Raw genomic sequence first — 19,445 nt, forward strand, 5'->3', positions numbered from 1 at the left:
AGAAAGCTGGAATAATTCGTGCTGATTAAGTCAGTGCTTAGGTGCGACAGCTTTTCATGGTAAACTCTGGCTTCTCATCTTATATTAATAACCCTTCTGAGAACTAGCTTCTTTGCTTCCTTGAGACAACAGCTGTTTTGCCTTCTTCTTAAGAATGCTGAAATGCGATCTTTCTTAGCACTGAAAATCACATAAACATTTATGGAGTTCTTATGATTACTCTTTCTAGGATTACTCTTTCATTCTTTTCCAACTCTTTTCTTTCTGCTTCAATTATTTTTAAAAGAAGACATGCTAAAGTCTCTGTTTTTTACAAGACAAAAAAAACCAGATATCACAAAATCTTTGAATTTTTTTTTCCTTCCAAAATAACTGCCAAATCTCTCAAACACTTAGTCTATCCCTCCCCACCCCACCCAATTGACTCTAAGTAATTTTATTTCCCCCTATTTATCCTGAGCCCCCTAGAATGCTTTCTGGATATCTTCATAAAAGTTATATAGAAAATATTAAATTAATAAAATAATTGCCCAGCAGCAGCAGTCACTTGATGTTGGTTGGAATGATTCAGCATTATACTCATTTTACAGACAAAGAATCTGATAATCAGAAGGTCTGTATTGCTTCATTTAAAAATCCCAGAATCAGGCCGGGCACAGTGGCTCACACCTGTAATCCCAGCACTTTGGGAGGCCAAGGCAGGTAGATCACCTGAGGTCAGGAGTTCGAGACCAGCCTGGCCAACACGGTAAAACTCGTCTCTACTAAAAATACAAAAATTAGCTGGGTGTGGTCATGGGTGCCTGTAATCCTAGCTACTCAGGAGGCTGAGGCAGGAGAATCACTTGAGCCCAGGACATGGAGGTTGCAGTAAGCGGAGATCACGCCACTGCACTCCAGCCTGGGTGACACAGCGAGACTCTGTCTCAAAAACAAAAATAAAAAAAAAATAATAAAAGCCCAGAATCACACACACACAAAAGTAGCTCTGGCGACTTACATAATTTGAGTGACCTTGTGCAAGATAAAAATGTGGCGTCTCTTATTCAAAAAAGCAGGAAGAATGCTGTTAAGGTATTAAAATATAAACATAAAGCCTTTTCCTCTAGCTTGGCCAACTTGGCAAAACCCCATCTCTACAAAAAATACAAAAATTAGCCGGGCGTGGTGGCATGTGCCTGTAACCCTGCTACTCGGGGCGCTGAGGCACGAGAATCACTTGAACCCAGGAGGTCGAGGCTGCAGTGAGCCAAGATCATACCACTGCACTCCAGCCTGGGCTACAGAGCAAGACTGTCTCAAAACAAAAAGCCTTTTCCTTTCATCTGTAGTCTCTCCCTCAATTTGTCATGGTGCTTTTTAAGATTTGCTATTTAACATCATTGTAAATAAAGGGAAATTAATAACTTTAATTATTGGCATGACTTTTATCATTCATCTTCATATTGTGCACCAGTTTAAGTTGCAAATATAAGAGCATTTCATTTGCATGTGGAATTGCCAAAATTACACAATTTGTATGTCATAACTCATACATGTATATATATTCCATTCTTCCCAGAACAGTGGAAATTATGCATAAAACTAGCTCAACTGTTTTTATTTTACTTTTTGATATGTGTATGTTCTACCCACACTGTCCACCTTTGCTTTCTGAGGACAAGGAAAGCCTGAAAGAAAAAGGAACTGTGAATTATCCTATCTTTCCCTTTCTTTCTATGTTGTCATATTCAAGGTAAATTCAATAGTTCCCTAATACAAGGAAATACCATGAGTAAGAAAGGATATGATAAGGCTCCTTGTTTTTTTGTTGTTGTTGTTTTTCTTTTTTCTTTTTCTTTTTCTTTTTTTTTTTTTTTTAGCATGCCTTCACCATCTTTCTGCACTCAAAACAAGTTCCTGTTCCAATAGAGAATGTGGTCTCTTCAGGCTGTCAGGGCCCCGGCTTGCTCAGCCACAGACATACTTTTCTTAATACTTTGTACTCACTTTGATTCCCACTAAACTTCCGCACCTTGTGAGCCCACTGGAATTCTGTGTTCACAGGGTATTGTGAATGCTCTGTGTGAATGAGGCGGCAAGGAATTGTGGACATAAATATCATGCTGTCAGACTTCATTTACAAAAAACAAGCTCAAAGATAAAAGTATTAATAAATGCAGGACAACAACAACAGAGCATCAGACCAAGTGTGGGGCCCTTCTGCGTGTGGGGTTTGGGGTGACTGCATAGGTTGCATGCTCATGAAGCCAGCTTTGGACTAGCTAAGTCAGGAGTAAACTCATATCTGACTTCAAAGACAAATCTCTTAACACTTCACATGAAATCTCCTCTAATAACACAAGGCAAGGCATTGGCAGAGTAATCAAAGAATGTCAAGAAGATGACAAAATTTTAAGACAACTAGATAACATCAAGCTGCTTCCCTTGGGCTCTGTGATCATTAGTGCTATGGTCTGAATGTTTGTGTCCTCTTGAAATTCTTATGTTGAATCTTGATCACCAAAGTGATGGTATTTATAAATTTTTGGTTGACAGTCTTTTTCTTTCAGCACTTTGAATATATCATCTTTCTACTTAGTAGCCTCTGTACTTTCTGATGAGAAATCAGCTGTTAATTTTACTGAGGATCCTTTGTACTATCATGTGTTGCTTTTCTCTTGTTATTTTCAAGATTATCTCTTCATCTTTGACACTTGACAGTTTTATTATGATGTAGTCAGGTGTGGCCCTCTTTGAGTTTATCATACTTGGAGTTCATTGAGTTTTCTTGAATGTGTGGATTAATGTGTCTCATCACATTTGAAAGTTTTGACCATTAGTTCTTCAAATATTTTTTTCTGTCCTCTTCTCTCTCTCTCCTCTCCTTCTGGAACTCTCTTTATGCATATGTTGATATGCTCGATGGTATACCAGCGGTCTCTCTTTATGTATATGTTTGTGTTTTCTATGGCATACCAGATGGTCTACAGGTCTGTTCATTTTTCTTAATCCTTTTTTCTTTCTGCTCCTCAGACTGGATAATCTCAATTGATCTATCTTCAAGTTCATTGATTCTTTTTCTCTCCCTGCTCAAATCTGCTGTTGAGTGTCCCTATTGAATTTTTTATTTCAGCTATTGTAGTTTTCAAATACAGAATTTCTATTTGGTTCTTATTTATAATTTTTGTCTTATTCTTTGTATGGTAAGACGTAGCTCTTACACTTCTCTTTAGTTCTTTAGATGTGGTTTCTTTTAGTTATTTCATCATACTGAAAATATCTTACGTAAAGTCCATATCTGGGAGATCAAGATTTCCTCAGGTGGTTTTTATTATATCTTTTCCTTGTATGGGCTACACTTTCCTGCATCTTTGCTTGTCTTGTAATTTTTTGTTAAAACTGGAATTTTAAAAATTTAAAATTAAATAATAGAATAGAGCAACCTGGAAAATTTGACCTGTAGGTTAGATTTGAACCGTAATTTAGAAGTGCTTCTATTTTTATGCTGTAGTGGCAATGTGCAAAATGTTTTTGAAAAATTGTTTGCAGCAATATCCAGAAAGGCCATAGGACTGGAATGCTTTTCCATGGAGGTAACCCTTTAACCCTATGAAATAAGATATGATGGTCCCCATTTAACAGGATAAAAAGTTAGTGATTTATTACAGTGAAAATTATAAAAAGGATGCAAAAATGCCTTCCAAAATCTAGTTAACTTTTAAAACTAGTGGTTATTCTGGGGAAAATGGGGAATATTATCCCATTAATGAATCTTGAGCTATTTCTTTGTAAGAAGAATTATATCACTGCTTCTCATGAATCTCACCAGCATTGACCTACGGCCCCCATCTCTTCCATTTCAGTTCTTTTAAATTTTATTTATTCACTTTGTTCTTGTTGTTCTTTTTCTTTATTTTTTGTTTTTTTAAATTATTCTACTTTTTTCCTTTTCCTACTCTATTTCTCATTTCCATTTCTTTTCTCTATAATATATAATTGAGTATGATTATATGTATTTGAGATTTTATGTTTTTCAATCTTAAGTTAACTTCACTTTTTTCATTTGTAGAATAGGAGATACTGTCTACTCTGTCCACCTAACAGGGTTGTTGTAAGTTTTAAACAATACTTGTTATAGCTCCAGAAAACTATAAACTAGCTTCTGTTGCTTCCTAGTTTATTTCTTTGAGTGTTTTTTTAACTTTCATATTGAAACTGTTACCAAAAATACATTTCCTGATAGTTCTTATTAGACCCCAAGATTTCAGTATTTCATCTGTGATGGAATTATTGCTGCAGATTTTCATATGTGATAGAATCTGATATTTTGAATGTCATTTTATACTTTTTCAAACATTAGCAATTTTTGTATTCTCTCATAAATTCCTCAAATAATTTATCAACTTTAATTTTGTATTTCTATCAAATTTTTAAAATTTAAATTCAAAAGCATTGGTAAAATATCAGATCTTCTAAGTTTAACTTCTAAAGCTGAATGTCAATTAAATTAAATTTTAAACATATAGAGTTAAACTTAATTCAAACTACAAATTTGGAATCAAAAATATAAAATAGTCTGGGCACAGCGGCTCATGCCTGTAATCCCAGCTGAGGATTTGGGAGGCTGAGGCAGGCGGATCAGCTGAGGTCAGAAGTTCGAGACCAGCCTGGCTGACATGGTGAAACCCCGTCTCTACTAAAAATACAAAAATTAGCCAGGCATGGTGGCGGTGCCTGTAATAAATATCCCAGCTACTCGGGAGGCTGAGGCAGGAGAATCGCTTGAATCCAGGAGGCAGAGGTTGCAGTAAGCCAAGATCATGCCACTGTACTGCAGCCTGGGTGACAGAGCGAGACTCCATCTAAAAATATATATATATATATATATTCATATATATATTCATATATATTCTATATATATTCTATATATATTCATATATATATTCTATATATATTCATATATATATTCTATATATATTCTCTATATATTCATATATATTCTCTATATATTCATATATATTCATATATATATTCTCTATATATTCTCTATATATTCTATATATATTCATATATATATTCATATATATTCTATATATATTCATATATATTCTATATATATTCTATATATATTCATATATATTCTATATATATTCATATATATATTCATATATATTCTATATATTCATATATATATTCTATATATATTCTATATATCTTCTATATATATTCATATATATTCATATATATATTCTACATATATTCATATATATATTCATATATATTCATATATTCTACATATATTCATATATATATTCATATATATTCAACATATATTCACATATATTCATATATATATTCTACATATATTCACATATATATCCACATATATATTCTACATATATATCCACATATATATTCTACATATATATCCACATATATATTCTACATATATATCCACATATATATTCTACATATATATCCACATATATATTCTACATATATATCCACATATATATTCTACATATATATCCACATATATATTCTACATATATATCCACATATATATTCTACATATATATCCACATATATATTCTACATATATATCCACATATATATTCTACATATATCCACATATATATTCTACATATATCCACATATATATTCTACATATATCCACATATATATTCATATATATATCCACATATATATTCATATATATATCCTATATATATTCATATATATATCCTATATATATTCTATATATATTCATATATATTCTATATTCATATATATATTCATATATATATTCTATATATTCTATATATGTGCCATATATGTTCGTATATATGTGCCGTATATGTTCGTATATATGTGCCGTATATGTTCGTATATATGTGCCGTATATGTTCGTATATATGTGCCGTATATGTTCGTATATATGTGCCGTATATATTCTATATATGTGCCGTATATATTCTATATATATTCATATATATATTCTATATATATTCATATATATATTCTATATATATTCATATATTTCATATATATTCTCTATATATTCATATATATATTCTATATATATTCATATATATTCACATATATATTCTATATATATTCATATATATTCATATATATTCATATATATTCACATATATTCATATATATATGAAAGCATAAAGTTAAATTTAGCTTTAAATTTAAAAACATTCTAAAGAAATCAGAATTAGCTGAAATCATCCCAGTATAAATTAGTATAAACTGAAAAATCCCCATAGGAACATTCCATCAAAGAGGACAAAAAGATTCTTGATAAAGCTGTCCTCCTTTCAGTTTATAAATTTTGGATAGTCAGGGAGGAGGACATTAATCCATGGATCTACAGCCAATATATTTTTATAGGCAGAGAAAATTGCTGGAAGGATATAAAAATAGTAAACAATGACAATATCTTGGAAAGCAGTTAGGTAGCAGGGCCAAGGGCTTTTTACCTTATGCTTCACATTCCTCTATACAGCATTACTTTTTTTGTTTTGTTTTGTTTTGAGACAGCGTCTTGGTCTGTCACCCAGGCTGGAGTGCAGCAGTGCAATCACAGCTCCTTGCAGCCTCGAACTCCTCAATCACAGCTCACTGCAGCCTCGAATCGCTCAAGCGATTCTCCCAACTCAGCCTTCAGAGTAACAGGGACCACAGGCACATGCCACCACACCTGGCTAATTTTTATTTTTATTTTGTAAAGACAGGATTTTGTCATGTTTTCCCAGCTGGTCTGGACCTCCTGAGCTCAAGGGATCCACCTGCCTCGGTCTTCCAAAGTGCTGAGATTACAGGTGTGAGCCACTGCGCCCAGCCCACCATTACTTTTATAATAAAAACTAGTATAATTTTTAATAAAAGGGTAAAGAAGAAGGATATACCCAAGATAATCAGCAAAAAGCTGAAAAGGATGTAAAGAAACTGTAAGAAAACATATTCAGTAGAAAATGTAAAAGAACAGGAATAAGTACAAATGCAACAAACTTGAATGGGCTTAAAACAGTCTATTAAAAGTTAGACATTTTTGAAACAGCCAAAGAACAAAAAAAATGCAGCAACAGGTTGGGCATGGTGTCTCACATCTGTAATCCCAGCACTTTGGGAGGCTGAGGCAGGCAGATCATGAGGTCAGGAGTTCAAGACCAGCCTGGCCAATATGGCGAAACCCCATCTCTACTGAAATACAAAAATTAGCTGGGAGTGGTGGTGTGCGCCTGTAGTCCCAGCTACTCGGGAGGCTGAGGCAGAAGAATCACTTGAACCTGGGAGGCGGAGGTTGCAGTGAGCCGAGATCATGCCACTGCACTCCAGCCTGGGTGACAGAGTGAGACTCTATCTTAAAAAAAAAAAAGAAAAAAAGGTATACATCACCACCAAATGATATAGAAATACTGAAAATTAAAAAAAAGAAAACCATATGCCAGGCAAGTACTGACAAAATTTAAGCTAGTAGAGAACTAATAACTTTAGGTAAACAGAACTCACAACTTTAAGTGAGCAAAGATAAATATTTAATGTGGAGTATAATTATTATTTACTAAAAAGTTGCAACAGTCATAGCCTTCATGCACTTAAGAACATAGCTTTGGGCCAGTTGTGGTGGCTCACACCTGTAATCCCAGCACTTTGGGAGGCTGAGGTGGGCAGATCACCTGAGGTCAGGAGTTCGAGATCAGCCTGGCCAACATGATGAAACCCCATCTCTACTAAAAATACAAAAAAAAATTAGCCAGGCATGGTGGTGTGTGCCTGTAATCCCAGCTACTCAGGAGGCTGAAGCAGAAGAATCACTTAAACCTGGGAGGTGGAGGTTACAGTGAGCCCAGATTGTGCTACTGCACTCACTCCAGCCTTGGGTGACAGAACAAGACTCTGTCTCAGAAAAAACAAAACAAAACAAAACAAAACAAAAAACCACATGATCATCTCAGCTGACACAGAAAAAGCATCTGACAAAGTTCAACATCCTTTATTAATAAACAGTCTCAACAGTTTGGGTATAAAAGGAAAATTCCTGGCTGGGCATGATGGCTCATGCCTGCAATCTGAATACTTTGGGAGGCTGAGGTGGGAGGATCACTTGAGGCCAGAAGTTTGAGACCAGTCTGGGCAATGCTGCAAGACCCCATCTTGACAAAAATTATTTTTAAATTAGCCAGGCATGGTAGCGCATACCTGTAGTTCCAGTTACTCAGGAGGTTGAGGCAGGAGAATCGCTTGAGCCCAGGAGGTCAGGGCTGCAGTGAGCCATGATTGCACCATTGCACTTCAGCCTGGGTGATAGAGTAAAACCCCATCTTAAAAAAAAAATGGGCAGGGCGCAGTGGCTCATGCCTGTAATCCCAGCACTTTGAGAGGCCAAGGTGGGCAGAACATGAGGTCAAGAGATTGAGACCATCCTGACAAACATGGTGAAACCCTGTCTCTACTAAAAACACACAAAAAATTAGCTGGGTGTGGTGGTGCGTGCCCATTGTCCCAGTTACTCGGGAGGCTGAGGCAGGAGAATCACTTGAACTCAGGAGGTGAGTTTGCAGTGAGCTGAGATCGCACCACTGCATTCACAGCTTGGTGACAGAGCGAGGCTCCGTCTGAAAAAAAAAAAAGAGGAAAATTCTTCAACATATGAAACATATGATATGGTTTGGCACTGTGTCCCTACCCAAATGTCATGTCAAACTGTAATCCCCACGTGTCAAGGAAGGTACCTGGTGGGAGGTGGTTGGATCATGGGAGCAGTTTCCCCCATGCCGTTCTTACCATAGTGAGTAAGTTCTCATGAGAGCTGATGGTTTAATAGTGTGGCACTTCCCCTCTCCTCCTGCTGCTTCAAAAGATGTGCCTTGCTTCCCCTTTGCCTTCCACCATAATTTTAACTTTCCTGAGGCTGCCCCAGCCATGTGAAACTATGAGTCAATTAAACCTCTCTTCTTTATAAATTACTCAGTCTCAGTAATTACTTTATAAATTACTCAGTTCTTTATAGTAGGGTAAAAATGAACTAATACAACATAATAAAGGCCATTTATGAGAAGCCTGCAGCTCACATTATCATCAATGGAAAAAAACCTAAAAACTTTTCCGCTAAGATCTGGTACAATGCAAGGATCCCAAACTGAACACTTCTAATCAACATAGATTGGAAGAACTAGCAAGTGCAATTAGATAAGAAAAAGAAATAAAAGACATCAAAAATCAGAAAGGAAGAGGTAAAATTATTTCTATTTGCAGATGACATAATTCTATATGTAGAAAACCCCAAAGATTCCACAAAAATATATGAGAAACTAGTAAATGAGTTCAGTAAAGTTGCAGAGTACAAAACCAATATACAAAAATCAATAGTGTTTCTATACACAAACAACAAATCAGCTAAAAAAGAAATCAAGAAGGCAATCTCATTTACAATAGCTATTAAAAAAAACACCTAGGAATAATTTTAAGCATGGATGTAAAAGACTGCTACAAAGAAAACTACAAAACACTGATGGAAGAAATTGAAGAGGGTACAAACAAATGGAAAGACATCTCACTTTTCATGGATCAGAAGAATCAATATTATTAAAATGACCATACTACTCAAAACAATCTACAGATTCAATGCAATCTCTATCAAAATACCAATGATTTTCTTCACAGAAATAGGAAAAAAATCTCAAAATTTTTATGGAACCACAAAGGAACCCAAATGGCCAAAGCAATCCTGAACAAAAAGAACAAAGCTAGAGGCATCATGCTAACAGTCTTCAAAATATACTACAAAGCTGGAGTAACCAAAATAGCATGATATTGTCATAAAAACAGATAGACAAATGAAACAGCATAGAAGACTCAGAAATTAATCCATGGATCTACAGCCAACTGGTTTTTTGACAAAGATGTCAAGAACACTCACTGGGGAAAGAACAGTCTCTTCAATATATGGTCCTGGGAAAACTGGATATCCATATACAGAAGAATGAAACTAGATCCCTACATCTCCCCCATATAAAAACCTTACATGTGAGTTTATATATATAAAATCAAAATGGATCAAAGACCTAAACGTAAGACAGAAACTATAAAACTACTAGAAGAAAACACAGGGGAAATGGTTCCGGACACTGGTCTAGGAAATATTTTATGAATAAGACCTCAAAAATGCAGGCAACAAAAACAAAAATAAATATATGGGATTATATCAAACTAAAAGGCTTCTGTACAACAAAGGAAGCAATCAACATAGTGAAGAAACATCCCAGAGAACGGGAGAAAATATTTGCAAACTATCCATATAACAGGGAATAAATATCTGGAATACACAAGGAACTCAAACATCTCAACAACAAAATTGTATAAAAATGGACAAATAATCTGAATAGACACTTCTCAAAAAGAAGACATACAAATGACCAACAAATATATGAAAAAATGCTCACCATCATCAATCATCAGGGAAACGCAAATCTGCGAGTCAAAACTACTATGAGGTATAATCTCACCCCAGTTAGGATGGCTATTATCAAGACAGCAAATAACAAATGCTGGGGAGGATGTAGAGAAAAAGAAACTCTTTTTTTTTTTTTTTTTTGGTCTCTGTTGCCCAGGTGGCAGTGCAGTGGCATGATGATAGCTCACTGCAGCCTCAATCTCCCAGGCTCAAGCAATCCTCCCACTCAGCCTCCCAAGTAGCTGGGACTAGAGACAAGTGCCATCACACCCACCTAATGGTTTTGATTTTTAGTAGAGATGAGGTCTCACTATCTTCTCCAGGCTGGTATTGAACTCCTAAGCTGAAGAGATCCTCCCACCTCAGCCTCCCAAAGTACTGGGATTACAGGTGTGAGTCACCTTGCCCAGCCAGAAAAAGGGACTCATACACTGTTGGTGGAATGTAAACTAATATACTCACTATGGAGAACAGTATGGAAGTTCCTCAAAAAACTACAAATACAACTACCATATGATCCAGCAATCCTACTACTGGGAATTTATCCAAAGGAAAAGAAATCAGTATATCAAAGACACATCTGCATCCCCATGTTTATTGCAGCACTATTCATAATAGCCATGACATGGAATCAACCTAGGTGTCCAACAGATGAATGGATAAAGAAAATGTGGGCCAGACTTAGTGGCTTATGCCTGTAATCCCAGCACTTTGGGAGGCCGAGGCAGGCGGATCACCTGAGGTCAGGAGTTTGAGACCAGCCTGACCAACATGGAGAAACCCCATCTCTACTAAAAATACAAAATTAGCTGGGCATGTTGGCAGGCACCTCTAATCCCAGCTACTCGGGAGGCTGAGGTAGGAGAATCGCTTGAACCCAGGAGGCGGAGGTTGCAGTGAGCTGAGATCATGCCATTGAACTGCAGCCTGGGCAACAAGAGCAAAATTCCGAAAGAAAGAAAGAAGGAAGGAAGGAAGGAAGAAGGAAGGAAGGGTGATTTTATATATATATATATATATATATATATATATATATTCTGTATGTGTATATATGTGTGTGTGCACGTATTCATATATATACACACACATACATACAATGGAATACTATTCAGCCATAAAAAAGAATGAAATACTGTAATTCACAGCAACACGGATGGAAATGGAGGACAGTATATTACGTGAATAAGCCAGGAACAGTAAGTTAAATGCTACATGTTCTCAGTCATATGTCGAAGCTGAAAAATGTTGATCTCATAGAAGTAAACAGTAGAACAGAGGATACTAAAGGTTGGGAAGGGTAGCAGGGGAAAGGGAAGGAGAGAAAGATATCTTAAAGGATACAAAATTACAGCTAGATAGGAGCAATAAGTTCTAGTGTTCTATACTTACTATAGAATGAGGATAGTTAAAAATAATATATTACATAGTTTCAAATAGCTAGAAGGAGGGTATGAAATCTTCCTAACATGAACATATGATGTTTGGGATGATGGATATGCTAATTACTCTAACCACTATACATTTATATGTATTAAAACATCACTATGTATCCCATAAATATGTACAGTTACTACATGTCATTTAAAAATAAAAATTAAGGTTGGGTATGGTGACTCACACCTATAATCCTAGCACTTTGGGGGACCAAGGCAAGCAGATACTTGAGGCCAGCAGTTGAAGACCAGCCTGATCAACATGGTGAAACACTGTCTCTACTAAAAATACAAAAAAAAAAAAAAAAATTGCTGGGTATGGTGTCACACACATGTAATCACAGCTACTGGGGAGGCTAAGGCACAAAAATTGTTTGAACCCTGGAGGTGGAGGTTGCAGTGAGCCATGATCGTGCCACTGCACTCCAGCCTGGGCAACAGAGTGAGACTCTGTCTCAAAAAAACAAAAACAAAAACAAAAAACAAAAAACACCGACAAAAGCAAAACAAAAATAAATGAATAAAAATTAAAAAAAAAATCAGGCTGGGTATGCTGGCTCATGCCTGTAATCCCAGCACTTTGGGAGGTTGAGGTGGGAGGATCGCTTGAGCCCAGGAGTTTAAGACCAGCCTGGGCAACACAGCAAGACCCCATCTTTACAAAAAGTTTAAAAATTAGCTAGGTGTGGTGGTGCACACCTATAGACTGAGCTATTCGGGAGGCTGACGGAGGAGGATCGCTTGAGCCCGAGAAGTCAAGGCTTCAGTGAGTTATGATTGTGTCACTGCACTAAAACCTGGGTGACAGAGTGAGACCTTGTCTTAAAAAACAAAACAACAAAATCACACTAGCCAGTCACAGAAAGAAATGGCAATAATGAAAGCTGCCATCCCTGACTGACAAACTAGTCTGATTCTTCTCTAAAACAAATTCGCAAAATGATTAAACTGGGTTGCAAAAAGCTGAGGGAAGTTTAAACAGAATAGCTTTGCTACCATTTGGAAAAAAAAGAACTGAGTAAAAGCTAGGTCACCCTGACGTGGCTAATATTTGTATTGTAAATGCAACTCAGAGTACATTCTTCATATTATCAGATAAAGAAAAATAGTGTGGAATGCAAGAGTTGTCTGAGCTACTTTCGTATTCTCACTTCTGCTTTGGAGAAGGAAGTTCTTTTAGCATGCTAAGAGAGACAGTTAATATTCAAATTAACTGGAGAAAGGTCTCTCCTTTGAAGTCTCTAGCTTCTTTAGAGATGATGCTAGACACCAGCAGAGGTCTGTATGAGGAGGAAAAGGGGGCAACATGGGACCGGTGAGTACCCATCCGCGGCTAACTGGATATGGACTGAAAGATTACCCAAGAGAAAAGTGTTTTGCGCCACCCTCTGGACTTTTTGTGTATATTTGATGGCTACTAATTGATACTAATATGATTGATAATGAACTACACCAGCACACCACGGCTTGATAATGGATCCCACGTGAATACCATTACAGACTTTGAGGGACACAGCAATGAGGTTACGCAATAAATCTAAGTCTCTGGGTACAAGAAACCGAAACGACGGGTGTCAAAACATATGCAAATAGAACCGAAACTCAGCAACGTACACATTCCAAACTAATAAATATCACCTGAACTTCGATTAAAAATGAATGTAATCTCCGCAGGGCGCGCGCGGTGGCTCACGCCTGTAATCCCAGCACTTTGGGAGGCAGAGGCGGGCGGATCACGTGAGGTCAGGAGATCGAAACCAGCCTGACCAACATGGTGAAACTCTGTTTCTACTAAAATACAAAAATTAGCTGGCCGTGGTGGTGCGTGCCTGTAAACCCAACTACTAGGGAGGCTGAGGCAGGAGAATCGCTTGAACCCGGGAGGCGGAGGTTGCATTGAGCCGAGATCCTGCCACTGCACTCCAGCCTGGGTGACACAGCCAGACTCTGTTCAAAAAAGAAAAAAAGAAAAAAAAAATGAATGTAATCTCCTTTTAATTTTAAGTGGAGCTTTTCAAAAATTCTGCGTTTAAACTCCAAGGGCTTCCTTCTGCGTTGTATAAATAGCTGGGGAGAGGACAGCACCATTCACTTAAATGTCAATGGGAATCACAGTTAAGTAAAAGGAAAAGGAAATCAGTAAATCAAAGTAAATCAAAGACACATCTGCATCCCCATGTTTATTGCAGCTTATTCCCTGTTGGACGTCCCCTGAATTTCCTATAGAGGTGAAGCCATCTCTGCCTTAAGGAAAGATGGAAGTGCCTAATACTGCTTATAATAAGGTCCCTTTTCCAGATTTAGCTTCTCCACCCCAGATTTTTGCACGAGCCATACTGAACTACTTCATGTTTCCATACTCATGTTTTGTTCCAGCCACACTGAATTACTTAACATTCAGCACATTGCCAAGCTTTTTTCCCCCGCTTCTGGGGTTTGCACAAGTTGTTCCCTTTGCCAAGCAAATTCTTCCCCACCTCTCTAGTCCTTGCCTAAACTCTTCTTTCAGGCGTAGAAAGAAGTATCGCTTCTGGGTAACCTTTGTCTAATAACGAAATACCTAAGACATATTGAGAACTTACTATGGGTCCCTCACTGTTCTAAGTTCTTTCACATAGATTCACTTTTATAATTATCAGGAAAACTGGCCTTTTTTTTTTTTTTGAGATGGAGTCTCCTCTGTCGCCCAGGCTGGAGTGCAGTGGCGCGATCTCGGCTCACTGCAACCTCCGCCTCCCGGGTTCAAGCGATCCTCCTGCAGCCTCTCAAGTAGCTGAGATGACAAGCGTGCGCCACCACGCCCGGGTAATTTTTGTATTTTTAGTAGAGACGGGATTTCACCTTGTTGGCCAGGCTGGGCTTGAATTCCTGACCTCAAGTGATCCTCCCACCTTGGTCTCCCAAAAGTGCTGGGATTACAGGCATGAGCCACAGCGCCCGGCCTGGATTCACTTTTATAATTATCAGGAAAACTGTCGTAAGTGTTAATAGGTAAAAGGACCTCATTTCATAGGTAAGGAAACTGAGACACAGAGAGAGAGGGAGTTTCTAAAATAGTGTTATACAGGTGGCCTATAAACTCTGTAGTGAAGAAAGGAAATGAAGACAAGATAGAATGATTGCGAGAAAATTGTAAGAACAAGGGACTGGAAGACGCAAGGAAGTTTAGAATTATGCTGGCATAGGGGTCTTTTGAGCAGGCACGCTGCTAAGATGATAGGATTATAGTCAAGGATGGGGAGCGATTGCACTGGGGATTTCTGGAGCGGGTGCAGCCTCTGATGGTAACATGGTCCAGGGTATACCTTCAAAACGGGAGGCTACTGGGTGAAAGGCGTCAATGGTGATAACACTTTAAAAAAAACTTGTGTTTCCCTAGCATCCAGCCCAGTATCTGCTAAATTCTTTAAAATATCTGTTGAATGCATGTCGTGAACGCCGTGCTCATGGGCAAGCCCCAGATGAAGCCTGTGCAAATGCTTCTTGCTTTAACTCCCTTGTAGCAATCAGAGGAACATCCTCTGCCCAGGATTCCCAGGCTCCCTGAACCTCACGCGACAGCTGGAGCCCAAGCTGCGTCCGCTCTGAGGTTCATCCGAGCCTGGGCAGTTCGGTCCCTGGAGGGAATTCGCTTTAGATACGACTGTCAGAGAGAAGTGTGCTGTGAAGAACACTCGCTCATGGCCCGCAGGCATCAGAAGTGGGGGAGGCTGGGGAGGCGCTGCGCCGGTGCCTCAGGCCGTCCTCGGACACAGGCCCTGAGAAGCGTGTCCGTGTTTCAGAGGGTGGCGGCAGCAGCTTTGTCTCAGCGAAGGCCACAGCACTGCGGGCAGCTGCCGCATAAAACCTCTGCTCCCCCTGACTCTGCACCCGACACTTCACCTGCAACGCAATCCGAAGGCGAAGGCACCGCATCCCGTCGGCCCCGCGCGGCCGGAAGCCTCACGACCAAGACTCCCCCGCATCCTAGCGCGCTGGCTGCAAAAGCGGCGGGAAACGCCTCCGCGTCCCTTTCAACAGTACAGGAGCGGGAGAAGGGCGTGGCTGAGACAGGCCCCGCCCACGCGCGCGCGGCCCCTCGGCAACCGGCACAACACAACAAAATGGCCGCCTCGCCGCTGGGCGCCTGAGGAAAGAGCCCGAACTTCTCCTGCTCCACCTCAGCCTGCGAGACTGCTCGGCTCGGCTCCTAGGCGGTGAGCGTCAGACCTGGCCGAGCCCGTTCCCCGGCGTCCGGCCCCAGCGGTGGGGGCCGGCGGCAAAGGCGGGAAGGCCCGGACCGGGCGTGGGGTGGGCCGGCTTGGGATGGATTCGGGGCGGGGGCGCGTGTCTGGGAATTGGGATTGGACGGGAAAGAGGGGAGGGCCCGGAACGGGCGTGGGGCGGTGGATGAAGGAGGGAGGTTTGGATGGAAGAGGTGGGGACGGCGGGGGGCGATTGGGGATGAAGAACCAGAGCGTGGGGACGTGTGGAAGTTAGGGTGCGGCGCCCAGAAGGTTGTGGGTCCTGCCACCTGAGCTGAGGGGAGAGCTGGGATGTGCCAGCTATCTGTGGGGAGTGAGCGGGAGAAAGGACAGTTTGGGCGTTCTGACGGGTTGTCACGGTATCGAACGGAGTACGGTGCGTGGACAAATATGACAGGATATGGGGACGAAATGCTAAAAGGAGGGGAAGAGCAAACACTTCCGTTATATTCGTTAAGGGACTAGGGAATTTTGAAGCCAGACAAACTTGGGTTGAAGCCTCAATTCTGCCACCTTGTGTAACTTAACCAGGTCTGTGACCCTGGGCATGTGTCTGAACCTTCCTGATCATGTTTCCTCATTTGTCCAAATAATTGCGAATCATTTTTGGGTGTTCACTATTTGTCAGATCCAGTTTTAAGCACTTTGCACGTATTAACCTCATTTAGAATTTAAAATAACTTCTATGAGGTTATCATCCCCATTTAAAAAGTGATAGCACTGAGGACCAGAGAGGTTAAGTAATTTGCCTAAGGTCACACAGTAAGTGGAAAATCAGAATTTGAACTCAGGCTGTTTCGTTCCAGAATCCAAGCTTTTAACTGTTCAGATACATTTCCACTTGTAAATGAGGTTAATAATTCTGATCCTATACAGCTAAATCTTTGAGGATTTAAATTTGGTATTGTCTAAGTGTTTAATACAGTCCTTCAGTCAACAAATATTTATTGTTTATAGAACAACAGACAAAACCTCTGCTCTCTTGTAGCTTATAGTCTAGAAGGAGAAACAGGCAACAACCAAGTAGTTTCACAAATAATGGTTATAAAATGCTATGAAGGGGACTGCTTGGTGCAGAGATCATGGGTAATAGGGAGATAAAATCTTCTGCATCTTGAGCTTAGATTCTAGCATGGTAGCATGGTTCTTCCTACATAAAAGTTGCTCAATAAAATTGAATAATTAATGGAAAGAGATGGGAAGCTTGAGTTTTAGGGTATCTGAGCAGAAGAAGAGAGATGGGAGAGGGGGATTCAGGCTTTTAATAGGATGGAGAAGGATATAGAGGCTAGAGTATCAGGACGGAAAGGCAAATAGGCAGGCAGTTCGGTTGGGATGAAGAGGAATGGATGGAGGTTTGAGTATTTTGTTTAGGGAGGGGAGTAATTGGAGGTCAGAGTATTGGAACGCATTAGGATGTCAGGGTATTTTCTGGCATGAAGAGAGATGAGCAGCTTGGGAAGTCTGGATGGATAGAGAAATGTTGAGTCTCTATATGGGGAGTAATAGTCTCCCCATAGAGAAATGGGGGAGACTATTACTGTGTTAGGGAACTGGGATAGAATTTGTGGGAAAATTGGCATTCAGAATGGGATCAAGAAGAATGGCAGGCAGAGGTGGGTGGGAGGCAGAGGTGGGTGGGCAGCACAGAATGGGGGAATTGGCTTTGGAAAGAAAAATGGCTGGAGACTTTGCAGAGGAATTGGAATCAGGATATTTGAAAGGAGAAGGTTAAGGAGTAAAAGTATTTCAGTAGGTCAGAGGGTATGGGATGAAGTAGACTTGGAAAGTACTGAAATCCAATTAAAGGGCTAAGGAGAGGGATATGGGGGTTAATAAATGGGGATGGGTATTTGCATATTAGGGAGTCTGTAGAGAGACAGAAGGAGGTCTGCCTTATTTGGAGATCAAAGAAGATGGGAAGTTAGGAAGGTTAGGAAAGGCTGGATGGAGGTAGAGTTTGCAGTCTGTACTAAGCTGTGATGGACTGAATTGTTAGAGCAAGTATCTGGGTTTATAGGTGGCAGGATGGGTAGTGTTTTGTTGCCTGGACATAGGATTCTGATTATCATGTCATTCCAATGGCTTTCTCTTGCTCTGCAGACAACCTTTAAAATACAACTGTAGCTCTGAACTTTATTTGCTTTTTTTTTCTCTTTATCCTGCTCCTTTACTCGCCCTAGCCTACCTCTCAGTTGTCTTCATTTTTCCATTGCTTGCTTGGTCTTTGTTCATGTGATTGCAAACAACATCCTAGATCAAACTACATCCTCATCTCTCCCTTAAAATTATAATTCAGCATTTACCACCTCCAGGCAGTAGCCTAAGAAATAATGCCAGCCGTTCTCAGACACTGTAAACCCCTAAGCCCACTTCACTGAGTTAGCTATTCTCTGAGACTGATTACATGTATCTTGTTTCAGTGTCCAAGCTTTACAGAAGCTGTGGCAACCAAGGGTTTAAGTCTATGAATGAGTAAGCCTGACTTTTACTAATCAGGAGAGGTAATAAAGGACCTCATGATAGTCTGGTGAGACCTAAAGGGTCTTGGTCATTAGGATGTAAAAACTACAGGCTGGGCACAGTGGCTCACACCTGTAATCCCAGCACTTTGGGAGGCTGAGGCAGGAGGATCACTTGAGCCCAGGAGTTCAAGACCAACCTGGGAACTATAGTAAGACCCCCATCTCTACAAAAAATAAAAAATTAGCCGAGCATGGTTATATGCGCCTGTAGTCCTAGCTACTCAGGAGGCTGAGGTAGGAGGATCACTTGAGCCCAAGAAGGCAAGGTTGCTGTGAGCCATGAGCATGCCACTATACTCCAGCCTGGGTGACAGAGAAAGACCTTGCCTCAGGGGGGAAAAAAACCCCAACTACGTACTATACATACTATAATAAATGTCATCATTTAATCCATTTAATTAGGAATAAGATTTTACCTAAGCACATGCCTCTTAGCTTTTCTCAAATTTTAGAGTGTTATCCTTATTTAGAAGGAGAATGCCAGTGCAGCTTAGCAGCATCAATAGTATTACTGAGGGCTGGGCGTGGTGGCTGTAATCCCAGCACTTTGGGAGGCCGAGGTGGGTGGATCACCTGAGGTCAGAAGTTTGAGACCAGCCTGGCCAGCATGGCGAAACCTCATCTCTACTAAAAATAAAAAAAATTAGTCGGGCGTGGTGCTGTGCACCTGTAATCCCAGTTACTCAGTAGGTTGGGGGTGGAGAATCACTTGAACCTGGGAGGCGGAGGTTATAGTGAGCCAAGATCACAACACTGCACTCCAGCCTGGGCGACAGAGCGAGACTCTGTCTCA

The 19,445-nt window shown here is 39.8% G+C and overlaps 2 protein-coding genes across 17 annotated transcripts in view; one reads left to right on the plus strand and one right to left on the minus strand.

Annotated features, from left to right (window-relative positions):
* The window catches only part of C5 (complement C5), a 127,316-nt gene extending 111,358 nt beyond the window's left edge, over window positions 1-15,958 (minus strand). For 2 of the 3 annotated variants that reach the window (XM_054520565.2, XM_024252854.3), the window contains exon 1: window positions 15,766-15,958. In XM_054520565.2, coding sequence (XP_054376540.2) covers window positions 15,766-15,848 — 83 coding nt within the window. In that variant the 5' untranslated portion in view covers window positions 15,849-15,958. The remainder of the gene's footprint in view (window positions 1-15,765) is intronic. The other variant, XM_054520564.2, reaches the window with a different exon arrangement.
* The window catches only part of CNTRL (centriolin), a 103,041-nt gene continuing 99,442 nt past the window's right edge, over window positions 15,847-19,445 (plus strand). For 10 of the 14 annotated variants that reach the window (XM_054520551.2, XM_054520559.2, XM_054520554.2 and 7 more), the window contains exon 1: window positions 15,964-16,079. The gene's annotated coding sequence lies outside the window, so the exon portion shown is untranslated. Of the gene's footprint in view, window positions 16,080-19,445 lie in introns of all 14 variants that reach the window. The other 4 variants (XM_054520555.2, XM_024252857.3, XM_063714025.1 and 1 more) reach the window with 1 other exon arrangement.

The sequence above is a fragment of the Pongo abelii genome, chromosome 13, assembly GCF_028885655.2.
Source record: "Pongo abelii isolate AG06213 chromosome 13, NHGRI_mPonAbe1-v2.0_pri, whole genome shotgun sequence".
Classification (NCBI taxonomy): Eukaryota; Metazoa; Chordata; class Mammalia; order Primates; family Hominidae; genus Pongo; species Pongo abelii.